Source organism: Meles meles, chromosome 7, assembly GCF_922984935.1.
Source record: "Meles meles chromosome 7, mMelMel3.1 paternal haplotype, whole genome shotgun sequence".
In the NCBI taxonomy this organism is placed as follows: Eukaryota; Metazoa; Chordata; class Mammalia; order Carnivora; family Mustelidae; genus Meles; species Meles meles.
This window is the reverse complement of record NC_060072.1, coordinates 434,773-454,099: the sequence shown is the minus strand read 5'-3', so window position 1 is coordinate 454,099 and position 19,327 is coordinate 434,773. Positions and strand designations below refer to the sequence as shown.

The following is a 19,327-nucleotide window of genomic DNA, read 5'->3' as shown; positions in this document are numbered from 1 at the left end:
GTGGTGCGCGGGGACCGACGCGCGGCTTCCTGCCCCTGCCTGGCGGCGGCGGGGCGGAAACCAGCCCCGCGGTCCCCTCCTGGGCTCGGCCGGGGCCGCGGCGCCCGCGCTGGGGGAGGGACGGCCGGCGTCCAGCTCGCCGCCCCGCCCGCCTCTGCCTCCTGGGGTCCGCACTTCCCCAAGTGCCCGCCCGCAGCCTGTCTCGGCCGGCACCGCCCCATCCAGGACGCCGCCGCCTCTCACCAGCCTCTGCTCCCCGCACCCTCCCCGCCGGCACCCGAGCCTGCACCTCCGGTGCACGCATCCCTCCTCTCCCAGCCCCTGCTCCGGCCCTGCGCCAGACGCCACCAGCCCGTCCCTCCGAAATGAAGGCGAACCCTCCAAACCCAAGAAGCCAGGGCGGGGATTTCTTTTTCGCTACAGAAGAACGGGACACTTGGTCAGATAGGCCTCCCTGTGCGGTGGGCGGATGGACGCGCCCTGGATCCTGGGCTCGCGGGGCTTCGCGCTCGCCGAGGCCGCTGCGGCCCGGCCCGTGCGGTTGTCACCTGGTAACGTTCCGCGGGCCGGTAGCGGCCTCCCGCCTCGGTCGGGCCTGGGGACCAGCCTGTCAGGACCAGGGACAGCGGCGGCACCGGGGACGTTTGAGGGACTGTACCCATAAAAGGTCATCTCCAAATGGGTCTTTCTCGGTTCCTGGAGCCTTTCCTCCTTCTGCCCCCCCCCCCAGCTGTCACCTCTCCCAGGAAGCCCACCCTGACTTTTCTAGGTACTGGGGGCTCCTCTGCTACGTAACCGCAGCTCCTCCTCCGCGCAGGGCACGCTTCCTCGCGTCCTCTCACGGCCTGGGAGGAGGATTCCTCACGGGGCAATGTTCCTCGTTCCAGCAAGAAGGCCTCCGCGCATCTGCCTAGCGCTCGGGGCCCGCGCATCGTTACTTCCCCCTTAAAAGTGACAAGTGTGCGGAGACAGCGCTGCCCCCGTGACAGGTGTCCCCGGGCCCTCTGTGTGGGGAGAGCGCTGGGGGGGCTGCGTCTCCCAGGAAAGTGGGCAGTCGGGCTGTTGCCCGATCTTCTTCCTCTTCCAAACAAACTAAAGCTTGAGTTTTTATGGGAAATGTCCTGATTTTCAAATGTTGGCAGCCAGATAAAAACAAAACACGTCGACGCGGTGCCAGGCAAACCTAACTACGGACGAACCCGGACGTGGCGTCGGCCGAGTCCCAGTCGCCCCAGCCAGCCTTGCACGACCTCGGCCGAGTCCCGAGCCGTCCCCAGCCTCAGTTTCCCCTCTAGGAGCCGGTGTAGGCCGGGCGGTGTTGCGGTGAGGACACCGGTGTCCCCTCCCACAGCCGCCCCACTCCGCGCCTCCTCGGCAGTCCCCGCCCTGCGCTGTTTCCCGGGCCCGCCGAGGCGCGCTGGGTTCTGTGCGGGGTCCGTGAAGCTTCAGCTAAGGCCGGACTGGAGGCTCGTCCAGCAGCGGGCTGTGGGCGCGGACCGCGCGGCCGGGGGAAGGGGGGCGGCCTTTGTTTGCGCCGGGGCGCGGGGCCCCGGAGGTTCCCTTGGCGATAGGCCCCGCCCTTCCGCCCTGGCCGGAGGGGTGGAGTGGTGCCACCCCTAGGGGATCCCGGGCCCCTCCTCGCGGTCAGGCCCAGCAGAGACCCTCGGTCATGATTCATCCCCGGGTGCCCCCCCCCCCCCCCCCCCCCCCCCCCCCCGTCCCCAGGACCCTGGCCAAGCCGCCTTCTGGGGACGGTCGCGGTTGTAATACTGATGAGCGGCAACCAGGGGGTTTCCTGGGTGGTTAGGGTGGGGAGAGGACACAGGGCCCGGACAGGTCAGGAAGTCCCCTGGAGAGGGGACAGCGGTGGAGCTGGGCCAAGCGTCCACAGTCCTCCCTCTCCAGGACTGAGCTTGACTTGGGGCACAGAGAAGTATGGTGGCTGGGCTGGGGGGTTGTGGCCGGCTGTGTGGGGCCGTGGCAGGGAGGTCATTTTTGTTCTCAGGCTGATAGGGAGCCCTGCTGAACATGTTCACAGTACGACCCTGGCCACCGGGTCCAGAACGACTGTTGCGTGGTCTTGGTGAGAGACGCCTGTGCCCAGAGAAGGTGGTGGCGTGGAGGGGAAGAGCACCAGGGGTGGGGGGCCGCGGGTGTCTCAGGTGTGAGCGGGGACAAGTGGGGAACCCAGGCAGAAGAGCTTCCTCCCCAGGCATCAGCCCGGGGCCTCAGGACCCTCATCCCCAGCTCCCTTCACAACCCTCCCCCCCCCAGGATTCACAAGGTAGCCCTCAAAATCGAGACTGCGCTCCTCGTCTCCATGTCCACTTCTCCCCTCCACTGGCCCAGGCCACCTTTTGGCCACTTGCTGGTCTCTTGGCTGGACTTCTGAGGTCAGAAGGAACTTCCTACTGTGGTCCTGTCATAGAGGCCAGGGGATGGGCGGGGGCGGGGGGGGGGTTCATGCTGTTTAGCAAGCAGGGCACGGTCTTGGGCTGTTTTCTGCAACTTGGAAGGTCACTGCGGTTGTGTGTGGCTTCCTCCCATCCTTGCCTCCCTGATCGTCACATTAGGGGGAAATGGGAAGTGGAAATAAGAGGTGGGTCACCCCCAGTTTGTCAGCATCTTGAACACTTGAGGCTGGCCTGTCCCCTCCACCGTGCCTTACACCCCAACATGCACGCCCAGTGTCTACCCTTCACTGGCCCCATGATAGGACAGCCCCCCTGGATCCCTTCACATTCCTGTCCTCCGAGGTAACCCCATCTCTGGGACCTGCAGCCCTTCCTCCCTAAGCTTCACAGAATATCGGGGGTCCTCACAGCCTGCCTGGCTGTCCTGTCCAGTCTGGGGAGGGAGGGAAGAGTGGCTTGTGGACGTCCAGTCTGGAAGCCAGGCCTCTAGGTTCCCACCTCCCTGCCCCAGGCATCCGCAGCTTAGCACTTTCCACCTACTTCTGAACAGCTGAATCTTGGGGAACCTAGCATGGGTCATAACCATGTCATTTTGGGGGTCCTGGGATGGGGGATGTCAGTTGTTTGTCTAGTACCCCTTCCTTGTGGGAGATACCCACACCTGGTCCGTGTGGTTTAAGTGGGGCTGCCCCCGTGCACCTGGGGCTCATGAGCAAGGCCCGGCCTACCCCCAGCCACAGATGCCCCGAGTGGAGATGGGGTCTGCGGCTGCCTGTCAGCAGCATCGTCACTGTCCGAGGACACAGCAGCGTGTGCTGGGCAGAGTTGAGACACATGGAAACGGGTGAGCGCCTGGACCGAGCCTTATCTGAAGCTGGCTGGATCACAAAAATCCTCTTTCTGCTGGGGGGTGTCCTTGAAGCAAAAGAGCTCTCTCGGGGCAGGCTCTGAACAGTGTGTTCATCGGACGAAGCGGCCGGACATGCTGATGCTGTGTGTGCTTGGACATGGATGTGCGCCCGGCGGCTGCGGGGTGGGACACCTTACTGCCGCACCCCTGCGTGCAACCCCCTTCCCCCATCACCAGAATCCCAGACCACCCCCTCCCTCAGGCATGGGCAAAGTTACCCTCACTCTCCCTTACACGGCCTTTCAGCCTTACTTAGGCCCTAAGTCATCCTGGAGCTGTTCTTGGGGCCACAGAGCTGACCCTAATGGCCCCACAGCCTAAGGAAGGGGACACAGGCCCTCCCCCCAGAGGCATGCCAGTGTGTGCTGGCTGGACCGTGTCCGTGAAGTACCCGCCTTAGAAAAGAGGACACTCTCTCTGGGAGCTCAAGGTCCAGACAGTATGCCCAAGCCACGCCTACCCATCCCGGGGGGCAGGACCTGTCACTCAGCCCAAGGAAGACAGGCGAGGGCTGTCCTGCCAGCAAATGGCACAGGACCACCCAATCCCAGCCGACCCTCCCCAACCCTCCCCACCTCCCTCCGCAGCCAATCTGTTCCAGGATTACTGTCAGCCCCTTTCCCAGATCCAGACCTCCTCACCTAGGCCTGGGGCAGGGGAGCGGGGCAGGGAGGGTGTGGCCCCCGGGGCACATTCTCCTGTCCCCGCTGTCACCCTGGTGGCCCAGAGGAACCCCCTGCCCACCTGGGCCAGTGTCCACAGAGAGACCTTCAGCAGGACAGGCCTGGGAAGCGGGGGTAGAGGCAAGCCGCCAGTCTGTGGCCGCCCCAGGAGGAAGCCAGCCAACCAGCAGAGTGAAAAAAACAATTGTATTTGATTTATAATTAACAAAATTTACAAAAGGGGGTGGGGGCGAGGGTGGTCCCGGAGGCGCTGCCGGGACCCCTCAGACCTGGCCAGGGCTTCCAGGACAGCCTGTCTGACAGGCACCTGGGCCTCGACGTCTGACGTCCAGCTTGACCTTGGAGGTGGGGCCCGGGACAGGGAGTCCACCCGGAGAGCCCACGCCCCACAGGCCAGGCCAGGTGAGGTCAGGAAGGCGAGTACCGCATTACTTCTCCTGCCCCAGCAGGGCAGACAGACACTGTCCGGGCGCTAGGCCCTGGGGGCCGCGGGCACTCCCAGCCCACCCCCAGGACGCCAAACCCAGGGATCCAGGCGGCTGCTGGTGCTCAGGCACGGCCCAGCGCAGCGCCAGGGGCGTAAGGCACGTTCGCGAGTCGCTTGGGAGGTGGGACAGACACCGATGCTGGTGCTGCGGGGGGGCTGGTGCCGGAGGTCGCCAGGCGCTGTGGCTCAGGAGGACCTTAGAGCCGCCAGACGCCAAGGCGAGGGCCCCCACAGGCACCCACACCCGGACGCCCAGCGGTTCCTCCTCTGCTGGTGAAGGGGAAGGGCCTCACCGCTGGGCCTCAGGGTCCAGGGGCCGCCCGACGCCTGACACGGGCCTCACGCACCTGTGCCCAGAGGCAGCGGTGGCAGAGGTCAGAGGTTAGAGGTCTGTGACTTTGTTCTCCAGCGCGGCTGCGATCTGCTGCAGGCGGAAGGCCAGCTGCATCTTCTGGGCGGCGGGGTCCTCCTCCAGGGCGTTGATGATCTGAGGGGGGCCACGTCAGAGCACAGGCCAGGGAAGGGGACCTCTCCCTGCCGCCTCCCCTGGAGGACACCCCGTACCTCGTCGTAGTACTTCTGCGCGTACTGGTAGAGCTGGTGCAGGGCCACCAGGGTGTTGAGGGAGTCTGTGTGCGCCTGGGGGCACAGGGACGGGAGCGGAGCGTGACCCACGTGCAGGAGCAGATGGCGACAGACACACGGGGTCCCGGGCGCAGCAGAGGATGTGGGACGGCCGCGGACGGGCACACCCCCCACCCACGCAGACACCCTGCTCACACGGCCCTCTCCCCAGGGCACAGCGGTCTGGCGTAGGGGGCGGTCCATCTGGCCACCCCCCGCCAAGGACAGTCTCCCGCCCCGCAAGGCAGGGGGGGAGTCAAGGGAAGGGCAGGGCGGGGGCTGCTGCAGCCCCTACATCTCCTCTTACCCGGGAAATCTCTGCCAAGTGTGTGTTCATGTCCTGGTCGCTGACCTGCACCATCTGTCTGATCCCCTTGTAATAACTGCAAGGGTGTGGGGTACGGTTAAGGAAGGGGTACGGCCATGGGTCCTGGGGGCTGCAGGGCCCCCTCCCAGTCACAGGCCTGAACCCCACCCCCCGGGGGCCCACTGGGCGGGGTCAGGACTGGGTGCCCGGGTCTGGCTGGGGGTGGGCAGCACTCACTCCTCTACCATCTTCTTGTAGGTGGAGATCTCCTTGGCGTAGAGCAGCTTGTTGCTGGGGGAGTCCTGCGGGGGACAGAGCCAGGCGCCCAGCCCTCAGCACGCACAACAGAGAAAAGAAGGGGAGTGGGGAGCAGAGGCCCAACCGGGGAGCCACCCCTGCCCAGCCCCAGACAGGTGGTGGCGGGCATCCCAGGCTGCCCACTCCCCTTCCCCGACCTGCACCCCACAGGGAGCCCCTCACCTCCCAGCTCCTCCGCCAGCGCCAGCACCGCGTCCCCAGGCCCTCCAGCAGCAGCCACACCCGGGTGTCCTGGGCCCCAAGCCGACCCCCCCAGAGCGGCCCGCGGCGCCCACTCACGCGGCTCAGCTTGTGCTCCGTGCGCGTGCAGGCGTCCATGAAGGTCTGGGCGATGACGGACAGGGAGGCGTCCACCACCTCGTGCACGTGGACGTCGAAGACGAAATGCGGGTTCTTAAGGACGTTCACCCAGAACCGCAGCGGCAAGCTGAGGCGGAGCGGCGGGGTGAGGGGCGGGGCGGGGGGCGGGGGCCGCGGCCGGAGGGGGCGGGGCGGAGGCGGGGCCGCGGGCTGGAGGGGGCGGGGCGGGGCCGCAGGGGGCGGGGCGGAGGCGGGGCCGCGGCCGGAGGGGCGGGGCCGCACGCACCTGTTGGTCTTCCAGATGTGCACGGTGTCCTCGTCCTGGATGCCGTGCCGCTCGGCCTGCTCGTCCAGGAAGTCGAAGAAGTACTTCACCGCCGGCGGCACGGCCAGCCCGGGGGCCAGGACGCTCTGGAAGAAGTTGTCCACGAACTGCTGCAGCGTGCCCTGCAGGGGTGGGGAGGCGCTCAGCACTGCCGCCCGCACCGCCCCACTCCGCGCACCCCCGGCCGCGGCGCCCACCTTGACAGACAGCAGGCGGGTCAAGTAGATCTCCGTGATGGCCTTGGTGCGCTCCTTCTCCTTCACGCTGCCCCGCTTGGACCTGCCCTCCTCCACCTCATCCGTCGGCCGCACCAAGTGCCACACGCGGTTCTCCTCCTCCAGGAGGGCGTGGCCTGGGGGGAGGGGCGGCGCTGAAGGACAGGGGCTGGAACTCAGCAGCCCCACCCGGCCACCACGGCCACACTGGTCCACACAGACCTCCGGAGCCCACAAGAGCCCAGGGCAAAAGCGGGGGCCGGGGTACTCACGCTCCCCAGGCAGGTCCGGCTGGCTGTCCTCGGGCTGCTGAGAGACTCCCACAGTGGACAGGATGAGAGTGGCTCCATCCCGGACCTGAGGCACGCGGTCATGAGGGCGGGTGTCACAAGGCAAGGCGCCCGGCCCTCCCTGCGCCCAGCGCCACCGCCCCCCCCCGCCCCCCCCATGGCACTCACGTTGTAATGCATCAGCGTGTTGATGCGTTTCCATCGGCCCTCCCGCTGAGACGTCAGGTCCAGGTCTGACAGGATCTGAGCTGTAGACCCAGGACGCCACTCTGGAAGGACACAGCCCAGCACCTGGAGCCCAGCACCTGGAGCTGCCCCAACACCCCACCTGCCCAACCAGCCTCTGAGGGCAGGACCCTCTCCAGGGAACACAAGGGCCTTGCTCACCAAGGACCACACTGTCGGCCCTGGGCCAGCGGGAGCATGGCCGGGCCCGGTACACCTGGTCGATGATCTTCTCCTTGACTTGGGAGATGGTGTCACAGTTGAGGACCTTGACTGGGATGGCGTCGGCCCCTTCATCCTGCACGATCACGCTCACCGTCTGCCGGAGGACACAGGATGAAGAGCCAGCATGGGGGCCCTTGCTCTCACTGGCCACCACCAGTATGGAAGCAGCCTCTGGGGCCCCCCCACGGCCACACCATCAGGTGGAGCGGGGGTAGCTCTGAGCCCCTAGAGCACCCAGGGCAGCATGGCCTGGCCCTGTCCCAAGCCCTGGCTCCACAGGACAAAGAACAGAGCAGCTCAGGGACTGGCCGTCTCCCACCTGTGCACACAACCTCACCACCAGGCGCAGGCGGACGCCCCGGTGCCCAGGACACACAGAGCCTCTCTCTAGAGACAACTGCGGGGGACCCACAACCCCTGTCCGAACTCAGCTGGGCCCACGTGAGTCCCCCAACACCATCCAGCTTCTGGGACTGCGGCTGGCCCAGAGCCCAGCACCCCTGACAGCAGGCTCTAAGCCCCGCCCCAACCCCCCGGCCCCTGGCCCCATGGCTCACCAGGGGCGCGTACTCCACGTCATCCCCTAGCAGCCCCGTGTCATTGAGGGTGTACTTGGCCTTCTTCTGTACAGCGTCTACTGGCCCCTTCTCCACCTGATGCTTGATGGCCTTGAACAGCTTGTACAGAGGCTCGCCGGCACTGTCCTGGGATGACAAAGGGCAGCTCAGCCATGGGTGGAACTGACCATGCCAGACTCATGGGAGATGCTGCACAGGCAGGTGGACCTGTGGGGGGAGGGCGGGGAGAGCACCACCTCACTCCTCCCCCACCCTGGCCAGGCCACCCAGGACCCACCTTGAGGTACTGATAGAGGCAGATGGACATCCAGTTGGACAGCATCCTCTCTACCACTGTCTCAGACCTGCAGGAGCCAAGAGGTGTTTCCCCAGGGTTCCCTCGGTGCCCTTGGGCCCAGCTGGCTCCTCCAGGCACCCACAGCACACGCATCCAGGCCCCGGGTCCCGTCAGAATGCACGCACGCAGCCTACAGGGACTCTGGTGCTGGACTCACCAGCCACCCCATCCTACCAAGAGTTGACGCCAAGGGGACCAGCAGAGACTCACGTACCCTCCGTATCTGCACTGCTTGCATCTGCTGGCAGCCCGGGCACTGGGCTCACCCCCGCCCCACTGCCCTCCGCAGGCCCCCGCCCCGTCCCCACCGTCATCCACGCGTCCCCCCCTCCACTGCCATCCGTGCACCGGGACCAGGACCGCGGCCATCCACCCTGCACGCAGCCCTGCGCCCCGCCATCCGCCACCCGCGCGCCCCGCCCCGCCCCCCCATCCATCCCGCATGCGCCTCGCCCGCACGCGCGCCCCGCCCACCTGCGCAGCATCAGCTTGGGGTTCTTGGCCACCACGTACTGCTCCATGAGCTCCAGGAAGAGCGTGCGCATGATGTCTGTGTAGTACTCCAGCTTCCCGTGCAGCGCCACGGTCAGCAGGGACGCAAAGTAGACCTTGGCGCGGGCGGAGAACTCACGCTGGCTCTCCAGGGTGCGGATGAACTGCGAGGGTCGCCAGGCAAAGCCTCCGTGAGCACCTCAGCCCGGTCTCCGCTTGGGCCTCCCCAAGCCGCCCCGTGGACCCACCCCACTCACGGTGACCAGGAAGGACTTGCTGTTGAGCAGGTTGGAGAACTGGTACAGAGCCTGCTCCACCACAGGTCGCCGCGACTCCGGGATGTCCAGCCTGCCTGTGATCATCACGTCCTTGTCGCCGTCCTTGGAGGGCAGGAAGAAGACGCGGTCGGTGTAGGTCTTGTAGTCCAGCACGGGGATGCCTGCCTCATGCACGTCGTTGGTCTGGTCCTCCATCTCGATCATCAGGTCTGAGGGGAGGCCAGGGTGAGACGTCCCAGCCACTGGCCACCCCGCCCACCTCTGCCTTTCCAATGGAGCTTCTTTCAAGAACGTCCTCCCAACAACCCAGTCCCCAAGGGCTGTCCTTGGGGACTCTGGGGTCCAGGCAGCCCCAGGACCCTGCCTGCCCCGGCCAGGTGACCCTACCTGTGAATTCCTTTTTGCAGCGGTCACGCACGCTCTCCTCCAAGCCCTCCAGCTGGGACTTGATCTTCTCATACTCGCGCTCCGCCTGCTGGCTCTTCCTCCTGCGGGCACAGGAGGTTAGCAGGGCCCGGCCTGGCGCAGGCCACCCGGCGGCTCGGAGCTTGTCTCGCGCCGGGCGCGCGGCCGGGGCTCACCAGTAGCAGTATGCAGACACGGCGATGACCAGCACCATGGGCACGATGACCAGTGGCAGGATGAGGCTGAGCGGCACATCGCTCACCCTCGTGTCGTACTCCACGCGGCCCAGCACCCACTCTCGGGAGCCAAACTTCACCTGCAAGGCAGGGCAGGCTCAGCAGGGCCAGGTGCAGCTCCGCCAGAGAACCGACCGGCATCTGGCCTGCCCCGCCCCACCGCACGCACAATGAACTCGGGCAGGTTGTGGGTCGTGTCCCGCTTCTGCCGCCGCTTCGGGGGCGGCTGCACCTCTGGGGGCTCACAGTACAGGTCCGTCTCGGTCAGCGTCTTCATGATGCAGCGCTCGGCACCCACGAAGGCCTCGGCCTCATGGAGCGTCATTGCCTTGTTCAGATTAGTGCCCTGCGGGGGTCGAGGGAGCAAGACAGTGACCGGGAGGGAGGCAGGGCCACTGGGGCCAACTTGGCCCAGACCTCCAGCTGCGCCCCCTACCGACCCCCGGGCAGCGGCCAGTCCTCACTCGGGCATGGATGAGCTTGTTGACCTGCTTCTTGACTCCCCCTGTGAAGTTCTCAAAGGTGGGGTCGGCCACGTACTCGAAGGCACCGGCCTCGGTCCTGAGCAGGGCCCGGTGCCCATCCATCTGGATGAGGGCTGTGAGATTGTAGGCCTCGGGCTCCTCGGGGACCGCGGGGGACGAGAACACAACCTTGGAGTCGTTGTAGAATGTGTACTCCGTGCCCACAACCTGCAGGCGAGGCCAGGCCGTCAGGCCCCGTCCCCACCCCGCACTTCCCGAGGGGGCCACGCCGGAGCAGAGCCAACACCAGGACTGACCGTCACGGGCTGCAGAGGCCCGGCCTCCCGCCGCCGCCGCCAGGACTGCAGGGGCTCGGCTATGACCACCATGGCAAATCTCTGCACCAGGCTGAAGCCCTGCCCCGTGACGTTGATGCTGCGGCCGCCACTGGGGACAGGGGTGGGCAGCGCCTGAGCGGGCCCGGCGTGGCGAGCCAGCTCCCCCACCCAAATTCCGGCCACACAGTGGGCTGGCTCGGGGAGGGCAGGGCCCGGAGCCCCAACCCCTCTCCGCTCCGGGTATTCGCGCAACTCTGAGATAGGGTGGGGGGGTCAGGCTCTGAGCGCAGGACCGCGGGCACTGCCATGGCTCGTCAGAAGTGGGGGGGCCTGCCCACGTGGGTTTCTAGGAGGAAGCGGATCTGGGGGTGCCGTGGGTTCTCTGACGGACCGGCCCCATGACGTCCTCACGAGCCGAGTGGGCAGAGGACTCCTGGGAAGTAGCGGGAGGGGGTGGGGTGTGGGGTGGGTCCCCTGGCTGGCAGCACTGTTCCCGGGGAGGAGAGGAGGCCACACCTGACAAAACTCCGCAGCGGTTCAAAGGCCCGCAGCACGGGGTTCTCGCGGTACGTGAAGACGACGGCAGGGCTGGACACCCGGGAGCCGCCGTAGTAAACCTCCAGCGGCAGCTCGCCCAGCACGGGCTGCGGGCCAGTCACACACTGGAGCTGGGCCCCGAACTGCGTCCTGGGGGGGGGGGGTAGCCACGGTCAACCCCAGGCCCAGGCCAGGGGGGGTGGTCAGCAGATCAGGCTATTTCCACTGCCCACTCCGGGCCAGACGGAGGGCCAGAGAGCCCCAGCCCGCAGGTGACACGCACACTTTACAAGGGACGTCGTTGAGGGTCACCCGCACGTCCTCCGCAGAGCCTGTGTCCAGGTGGGTGCCGCTGATGGTCAGTGTGGTGCCCCCTGCCTGGGGCCCCTGCTTTGGCTCCACACTGAGAGGCTGGGGCTGCTGAAAGGGCAACGGACGCATTTGGATCGGGCTGGGGCCTGGGGGACGCGACCTTCCCCGCCCCACGTCAACACACAACCCTCCATGTCAAAAAGGCAGGCCCCTACCTGGTAGGTGAACTGGACGTGGGCTGGCGAGTGGCCCAGCTTCCCGCTGACATTCACCATGATGCCCCCGGTGATGGGCTCCGGGGCTGCCTCGACGGTGCACACGATCCTGGACTCCCAGACAAGGCAGGACAGTCCAGTGCGTGTGACACCCCGGGCACCCATGCTCGTCTGCCTCCCACCCTCCTCCAACCTCCTGGTCACCCGCGCCCCGGCACAGCCAACGCCGCCCAGACTGCCGGCCAGCCACTCACCGTGTGGACACGGAGTAACGCTCCGGCTCAAAGACACAGTTCTGGCCCGCCACACTGACCCTCTTGACATCCTCTGCTCTGACCCCCAAATTGGACCCAAGGATGGTGACTCGGATGCCGCCGCCCAGCGGGCCCGTCTCAGGATGGATCTGGAATTGGTGGAGCGCAGCTGAGCCAGCCGCTCCGGCGGGGGAGGGGCAGGGCAGCGGCCAGGTTGAGGTCCTCCCGGCCGAGGTCCTCCCAGCCGGGCAGGTGCAGGGGCTTACCCTGGTGATGACGGGCGGCGGGCACTCGGAGGTGCTGTTGCTGCACAGGGTCTCGTACACGCAGCGGCCCTGCCCCACGCACCACACGCACTTGTACGCGGGGTCAGCCGCCAGGCATAGGCTGCAGTCGCTGCGGCCGAAGGAGCAGCTGTAGAGGGTCACTGCGGACGGAGCAGCCAGGCGTCAGGGACATCACCTACGTCGTGCTCCCCGGCCACCCCCGCGGCTCGCCCTACTTACCCTGGAGCTTGCTGTCGACGTTCTTGCCGTAGGATTTGACATACAGGTGCAAAGGCAGTGTCTCGTTGGCGTCGTGGGACAGCTGGGGGGGACACGCAGGGACCCGCTGTACTCCCCGCTCCCACCCTGGGTCTGGCCCACGTAGTCCCCCCATGGCTGAGGGGCAGCGGGGGAGGCCTCCAGGGGCAGCAAGCTGCAGCCTCAGACAGATAACGGTCACTCTGACGCTCCAAGGCGCCCCCAGCCCCCGTGCACCTCTACCCCACCCGCACTCCCAAGACCCCTCCTCGGGATCCAGCAGCCTGGCCTGCCCGCCCTGGGAGCCGCACCTTTGGGGTCCGAAAGAAGAAGGTTCCCGGCTCCTGTGTGCTCACCGGCTCCTCGAACTTGAGCAGGTCACTGCCCACGTACAAGGAGGACCCCTGCAAGGCGGTGTGGTCAGGACCCCCAGACAGGCCTCCCATCCTGCCCTCCCAGTGCCCCACGGCCATCCATCGGGCTGACCACCCGGCTGCTCCTGGACGTGCCTGTCTTGCTGAGACCCAGAGCACGGCCTGCGCCCCCCTCACCAAGCAGCGTCCCGGCTGCCCGGCCACTCACCACCCCTAGCTTGAAGCCCGCTTGTCTCCTGCTCTCTGCCTATGTTCTCAAGGCCCATTCAAATGCCACCACGTTCTGCTGGCCTCTCTGCTGCCTTTGGTCCCGAGACACACGGAGCACCTCCCTTGTGTGCTGGGCCCCAAGCCCAGGGAAGCTCAAAAGTGCACCAGGCACCTGGACTTTGGTTTTGCAGGAAAATGGCTCTGAAGGAGCCCCATGGACACTCCACCAGCCCCCACGGCCCCTGCTGGGCCCCCAGGCACATCTGCACCGGGCAGGCCCTGTCCCCAGGCCAGCCCCCCACAAGCCCCCGCCACCTTCACTGTGTCCAGGTTCTTGCCCTGGAAGGTTACATCCGTCTCGTGGTTCATGGGGATGACCAGTGGGCTGGGGTTCAGGAACTGGGGGCAGTTGTCCTCCTGGAGAGAAGAAAGCTGGTCAAGGGTCCCGTGGCCACGGCCAAGCAACGCAGCTCCCGCCCGCTGTGCGCGGTGTGCACGACCCTCACCATGTGGGCAGGGACGATGCCCTCCTCGGGGTTGGGGGAGGCCTCCCGACACTCGTGGTATCGCAGGTCCCACTGGCAGGTCCAGCGGTTGCTTGCACAGGAGATGCACCTGGGGGAGAGGGCGGTGAGGAGCGTGGGGCCCGCGGAGGGGGCGGGGCGAGGGTCGCACCGGGCCTCAGGGGAGGGGGCAGGGCCCAGGTGCACCAGGCCAGAAAGACACTCACGGCAGGTTCTCCGCCAGGCGCATGGCCTCCCGGCAGTCGTAGAAGGGGTACAGGTGGGAGGTGAGGAAGACGCCGCCGCGTCTGAAGAGCAGCTGGATGTTCACAGCCACGTGGTCTGCGGACGAGGCCAGGACAGCGTCGGGCGGGGGCCCCAGTGCGCAGGGTGAGGCTGGCGGGGCAGGGGGCAGGGCAAGCGGGCACAGGGCCTCTGTCGCCAAACCCTTGCCCCATGGGAGCTCCCACAGGCCCGGCAGGGAGATCCCTGGTCTGTGACTTGCACTGGGCTCAGCCAGGCCTGCCCATGCTTTCCGATCTCGGCTCCAGGGCCGGCTCCCAGGGTTCTGTGCTCCTGTACCCTCTCCCCGTCCCTGTAGGCACGAAGGCTCATGGTTCCTCAGTGTCGGGGGCGGTGCACCTTCTAGGCCCTGCCTGCACCAGTGAACTGTCCTCAGAGCCCCAGCCATCTCAGGTCGGACAGGGCTGGGGAGGCGTGAGGGGCCTCTGCCTGGACGGCAAAGCCCAAAGCTGGGCACCCCCTGGACCCGAGCGCACACGGCCCCCCTCCCACAGCTGCAGGGCCCTCCTCCTCAGTCGACCCAGGCAGGGGTGTCTCGGCCTTAGGGACCGGAGGTGCCCACCCAGCTGCTGCACGGGGGCCTCACCTTGGCCGGGTGGCGTGTCGGGAATGGTATGCGGGGAGTTGCAGATGACGGCGTCCCCCTCCACGCGGGCTGGGTGCGCGGGCGAGTCACCGAAGAGGCACAGCAGTTCGTCTTCCTCGCTCAGGGCTGGGAGGGGACTGACGATCAGCTGCACCTGCGGAAGGATGCGGCTCGCACGAGGAGCTCCCCGCGCGGGGTGCCCACGCACGTCCTGCTCTCCAGCATGCCCATGTGCGCACGCTGATCCCTCGGAAAAAAGACTCCATCGCACTGGGAACGGCCCCCCCAGGTCACAGGGGCCAGGGAACCCAACAACGGAAAGGCTCCCGGCCCTCAGGTTCAGCGCCCAGAGCCCAGGCCAGAGAGCGCGAACACGCCGCGGTTCTCCCCGTGACCCAACAGCCCCAGGCCAGCAGGAGCCTGGCCCCGCCCGGCACCAGGGCCCTGGCCAGCCGCACACGCACCTCCCCCTGGGCCCGCCGGCTCATGTTCCGTGGCCGGGCCCCGGCGATGGCCACACAGGACTCGTCCCGGCTCCACAGCCAGCGGCCACTCTCCTCGGCCCGTGAGCACTCGGCCCTCCTGGTGCATCTAGGGGGCGGGGGTGGCTTCAGTCCTGGGCCCTGTCAGCCACACCCCCAGGCCCCCGGGGCAGGGCTGAGACCCCTGGAGTCCTGGGCACTCACCGTCCCTCGAGGACGCACCAGCCGCAGTAGGGGTCCTGAGAGCTGCCGCACTGTTCGCAGGTCAGGTAGCTCAGACAGTCCTGCACGGGGAACCGGAAAACCTGAGGGCAACAGGACGGTGAGCGGGATGACGGCAGCCACGAGGGCCTGCCTCTCTGGCCCCGGGTGTTCCTGGGGTCACAGGCTTGATCCCACCTTTCTCTCTGAGCTTTGACAGCCTGATACCGATGCGAGGCTTACTGGCAAGGGTCCAGAAGCAGCTGCCCTCCAGGCTCGTGGGCCCTCCCCGTGCCAGCCCAGGCCCAACCTGAAGGGTTCTTATACCAGCCCCCAGTGGATGGGGGCCTCGCCCAGGAGCCCTGCCTGAGCTCACAGGGCTGCACAGGCCCCTTCTGTCAGAATGGAACCGGGGCAGGGCCACAGACAAAAACGAGTTTCAGACAGAAGGAAGGCACTAGAGAGACACGGGTTAACACGCCCATGGGGACTCTTCCCGTCCTCCTCCGCACCTCTCCAGGCTTCTGACAGGGGCCTGGACCACGCAGGCCCCTCCCCCACGGGCGGCAGAGGCCCACCTTGTCCTGGGTCATGGTGTAGAGACTGGCCAGGTCCGGGGACAGCACCAGGTCCCGCTTGATTCTCTTGTTGATCTCCACAAGGATGGAGCCGTACTCCGCAGAGCTGCCATCCGGGGCAAGGTACACCTGCGGGGGCGAGGGCAGGCGTGTGGGGGGGGGGTCTTGCGTGGATGCCCCCCAGGGAGCGGCCCAGCCCCAGCCCAGGCCTCACCTTGAGGACCCGGCCATCCGAGGTGCCCAGGAAGGCAACGGTGTGGCCATGCTCAGCGGTCACCACCACAGCCGTCAGGTTCAGGCCACCACGCTGCAGCACGGCCGTCGCTGTGAGTCCGTCTCTGCTGCCCAGCGGGTAAGGCAGGTGCTCAGAGCCACACGGGAAGCTCTCACTGGCAGCCTGTGAGTCACAGGGGTCAGCTCGGGGCACAGATCTCCCAGCTCTGGACGCCCCATGAGGGCTCCCAGGACATGCAGCCCTTCACACATGCCCCAGGACCAAGGGCCACAACCAGGGACACCCCCTGGCAGGCACTGATGCACGCCCAACACCCAGGTCCCTGTCTGCAGGCCCAGCGCCCAGAGCCCAGGCCAGAGGGGGAGAACACGCCGTGGCTCTCCCCGTGACCCAACAGCACCTGCCTGCTGGACTGGGCCAAGGGCCGGGAGGCAGACACCAGGAAGCAGCAGGGCCCACGGGTGACACGTCACACACACATACCCTCTCGCCGGGCCCTCCCGAGCAGGGAAGCGGGGGGCGGGCGGCAGGGACACACCCATGAGCAGCAACAACACACAGACCCACATAGACACAGGGGAGCCCGGCCTCTGCGAGAAGGTGCTGAGGCCACGTACCGGCCCGTGGCCACCACACTGGATCTCGCCGTGGAAGGGCTTGTAGAAGGTGTCGCGGCCCACGTCCCGGGTGCCCGTGTAGCAGGCGTTGCGGCTGGCCTCCATCTTGGCATGGACCTCGTCCAGCGGGAACAGGCAGAGGCCCGCGCGGGGGCCCCCACCGCTCCGGCCGTCCCTGCTGAAGACGGCGTACAGCACCCTGCTGGCACTCGGCCCGGCCACGGAGGCCGCCAAGCAGGTGCCGAAGGCCGGAGCCTGGGGCTCACTGGGGTCGAGGCACTGCAGGTCCATCTCCAGGTAGGAGTAATAGGAAGGGTCTTGCTTGCACATGCGAGCCAGGAGCGTGCGGTTTCGGGGCGGGTGCTTGTCCTGCTGGTTGAAGACGAAGAAGACGTAGAGACCGTCCTCAAAGGCGGCCACGAACTGCTGTGTGTTGGTGGACAGGTATCCGGCCTTGTAGGTGGTGTGGTCGGTGTAGGCCTCGAAGGCCTCCCTGCCCTCGGCCCGGTCCAGCAGGCGGGTGCTCACGATGATGCCGTTGTCGTGGGGCCCGTTGCCTTTGCCCACGAACAGAACCCGCTCGCCGCCGGGGCTCGTGGCGCTCACCAGCCCCACCGTGGCCACGCTCTCGTCATTGCTGGCCACGAAGGACTTCTCGCCGCTGCCGTCCTCGTAGAAGAGGCGTGTGGAGATGTTGCTCAGGGCGCGCAGGGCACAGATCCCCTTGAAGAGGCTCCCGCACTCGACGAGGCGCTTCCCCGGCGGGTCGAGCAGCAGGAGCTGGTTGACGTTATCAGTCTGCACGGCCTCGTGGCACTGACTCGGCTCAATGGGCGGTGTGCACTTCTTGTCGTCCAGGGCCGGGCCCGTGGCGGCCCGCTGCAGCAGGCGCAGGTCCGCGCCGAGCTGGTAGAGCGCGTTCACGGCCCCCGCGTACAGCACGCCCGATGCCTCGTCCACAACCAGGTGGTTCAGCTCCGTGTCGCTGCGGAAGACGTCCAGCCTGCGGGGCCGCAGGCCCACCCCCGTGCCCACCAGGCCCAGGAGGGTCAGGGCCCAGAGCCGCAGAGCCATCACCCCTGGTACCCTGGGGAGAGAGAAGGGTCAGGGGAGCCTGGGCGCGGAGGAGCCACCCCGTGCAGAGGACGCGTCCCCTCGAGGGCCTCTCTAGACCTGCCCGGGAAACCAAAACAAAGGCCAGCGGGGGTCAGGGCCGCAGAGGACGCACCAGGAGTACCCGGCCCTCCTCTGCCTTCCTCCACATCTGGCCAGGCCCACCTGCCCTCCTCCTCTCCAAGGAGACCGACTCCCGGTCCTTCTCAAGAGGTTCAACCTATAACCAACCTACTGACCAGAGCCGGGCCGCCGCCAAGGAGGACAGGTGCGGTGGTGGCTGTCCCCAGCACGGCCATGATCTCACCTCCGGGGTCTCAAAGCACCTGCAGGCCCACCTCCCAGGGAACGGAGCACCCCCTCTAGTCAGTCAGGCCTGTGGCCTCCCCACACCTTGAGACCCCGGGGCTCCATGAGCCCCGAGCACAAGCCCAGGCTGACAGGGCGCAGGGCACACCCCTGCCTGACAGGTGACTTTCCACAGACGGTCGACCTTGCGGGAGACAGAGGAAGCTGACGAAGAGGAGGAACCAATGGTGTGCGTCTGCGAAGGCACATACGCACTTTTTTTTTTAAAGTAATCTCAACACCCAACATGGGGCTTAACTCACAACCCCGAGGTCAAGACTTTACCCCAGCTCAGCCCTCCCTTCCCTAACCTCCCGGCTCCCGCCCCCTGGTGAACCAGCAGGTTCCATCTGCCCTGCTTCCGCTCTCCCCAGGAGACCCTCAGGTGCGGGACCCTGGGAGGAGTTTCCTAGAACCCACCAGCTCTGAGAGGGGGAGAGCCAGGAGTCTACAGGGCTGCCTGCGGGGCTGGGGCTGGGCGAGCCAGTGTGCGGGGGTCCCTCTGAGAACTTGTTCCTGGATGTTCTGCACGTACGCGGGCCTACGCATGTGTAGGGGTGAGCTGCTAAAGCCACGGTGAGACCAGGTGTCCCCAGGTTAGAGGACCCAGAGCACGTGTGGTTCTCCCTCCCCAACTCAGGGACACAGGGATCTCTGGGAAACTCAGGCAGGGCCGTTCTGCCTCTAGGCCTCTTCAACCTTGGGGCTATCCCAGACCTCCCAGCTTGCTGACCCTGCTCTGTCCTGGTCAGACCCCCCGGTACCACCCTCTGCTGGCACCCCCACCCCTCTGCGGACTTGGGCGTGAGCGCTCACTGCTGCCGCCCTCCCTGAGCGCGCCCACGACCGGCATGACGCTCACGGCCGTCCTGCATCTCCCCACGCCTGAGTGGGGCAGAGACGGCAGAAGGGACGGAGGGACCCACGCTGGTCTCCTAGACTCCCCAGAACAGCCTGCGCTGCGCTCGCGGAGGAACTGGTTCTCCCTCGGTGGCCTCCTTACACACCGTCTCTCCGGACGGGCTCTTGCCTCTCTACGACCCTGCCGACATCCTGCCTCGCCACGTGTCCTGTCCCTCTCTCCCAGGAAAGCAGAAAAGCATATGCTCTGCTCCTTGGCCAGAGGAGACATTTCTCTGGAGCATGGCTTGGGCAACGCCGTGTTTACTGGAACGGTTCTTCCGTGAGTCTGCCATCAAGCTGATGTCCTTCTCTGCTTGGGCCACGAGGAAGCCCCTGCCCAGCGTGGATACTCGGCACGGCAGGATGTCAGCGGGACGGCGAACAGCAGGACAAGAACAACAACAGAAGTACAAGCAAGAAGCAAGCGCTGCAAAGTCCCCCCTACCGCAGGGCCACGGCGGGGCTCCAGCCCCAGCAGGACGCAGTGGCTGGGGAAGATGCCCCCTCAGCAGGGCAGCGGCTGCCCCCGCGGAGAGCCCCCAGCTTGTACTGGAGTGCAAAGCTCTTGCCTGGCCCCCAGC

At 66.8% G+C, this 19,327-nt stretch overlaps 1 protein-coding gene across 2 annotated transcripts in view; it reads right to left on the bottom strand.

Annotated features, from left to right (window-relative positions):
• Nucleotides 1-4,192: 4,192 nt before the first annotated feature.
• Nucleotides 4,193-19,327, bottom strand: part of PLXNB2 (plexin B2) — a 28,648-nt gene continuing 13,513 nt past the window's right edge. The window contains exons 3-37 of one of the 2 annotated variants that reach the window (XM_046011427.1): nt 16,383-17,469; nt 15,745-15,927; nt 15,531-15,659; nt 14,956-15,056; nt 14,734-14,860; nt 14,270-14,423; nt 13,608-13,722; nt 13,384-13,492; nt 13,193-13,294; nt 12,605-12,697; nt 12,276-12,357; nt 12,036-12,196; nt 11,770-11,918; nt 11,516-11,624; nt 11,272-11,408; nt 10,968-11,138; nt 10,431-10,560; nt 10,114-10,341; nt 9,819-9,995; nt 9,590-9,729; nt 9,396-9,496; nt 8,988-9,217; nt 8,713-8,894; nt 8,179-8,245; nt 7,881-8,027; nt 7,261-7,417; nt 7,042-7,142; nt 6,856-6,940; nt 6,566-6,720; nt 6,330-6,490; nt 6,023-6,170; nt 5,663-5,727; nt 5,426-5,501; nt 5,059-5,133; nt 4,193-4,981 (exon numbers count right to left, since the gene is read on the bottom strand). In XM_046011427.1, coding sequence (XP_045867383.1) covers nt 4,877-4,981; nt 5,059-5,133; nt 5,426-5,501; nt 5,663-5,727; nt 6,023-6,170; nt 6,330-6,490; nt 6,566-6,720; nt 6,856-6,940; nt 7,042-7,142; nt 7,261-7,417; nt 7,881-8,027; nt 8,179-8,245; nt 8,713-8,894; nt 8,988-9,217; nt 9,396-9,496; nt 9,590-9,729; nt 9,819-9,995; nt 10,114-10,341; nt 10,431-10,560; nt 10,968-11,138; nt 11,272-11,408; nt 11,516-11,624; nt 11,770-11,918; nt 12,036-12,196; nt 12,276-12,357; nt 12,605-12,697; nt 13,193-13,294; nt 13,384-13,492; nt 13,608-13,722; nt 14,270-14,423; nt 14,734-14,860; nt 14,956-15,056; nt 15,531-15,659; nt 15,745-15,927; nt 16,383-17,456 — 5,526 coding nt within the window. In that variant the 5' untranslated portion in view covers nt 17,457-17,469 and the 3' untranslated portion in view covers nt 4,193-4,876. Of the gene's footprint in view, nt 4,982-5,058; nt 5,134-5,425; nt 5,502-5,662; nt 5,728-6,022; nt 6,171-6,329; nt 6,491-6,565; nt 6,721-6,855; nt 6,941-7,041; nt 7,143-7,260; nt 7,418-7,880; nt 8,028-8,178; nt 8,246-8,712; nt 8,895-8,987; nt 9,218-9,395; nt 9,497-9,589; nt 9,730-9,818; nt 9,996-10,113; nt 10,342-10,430; nt 10,561-10,967; nt 11,139-11,271; nt 11,409-11,515; nt 11,625-11,769; nt 11,919-12,035; nt 12,197-12,275; nt 12,358-12,604; nt 12,698-13,192; nt 13,295-13,383; nt 13,493-13,607; nt 13,723-14,269; nt 14,424-14,733; nt 14,861-14,955; nt 15,057-15,530; nt 15,660-15,744; nt 15,928-16,382; nt 17,470-19,327 lie in introns of those variants that run through there. The other variant, XM_046011426.1, reaches the window with a different exon arrangement.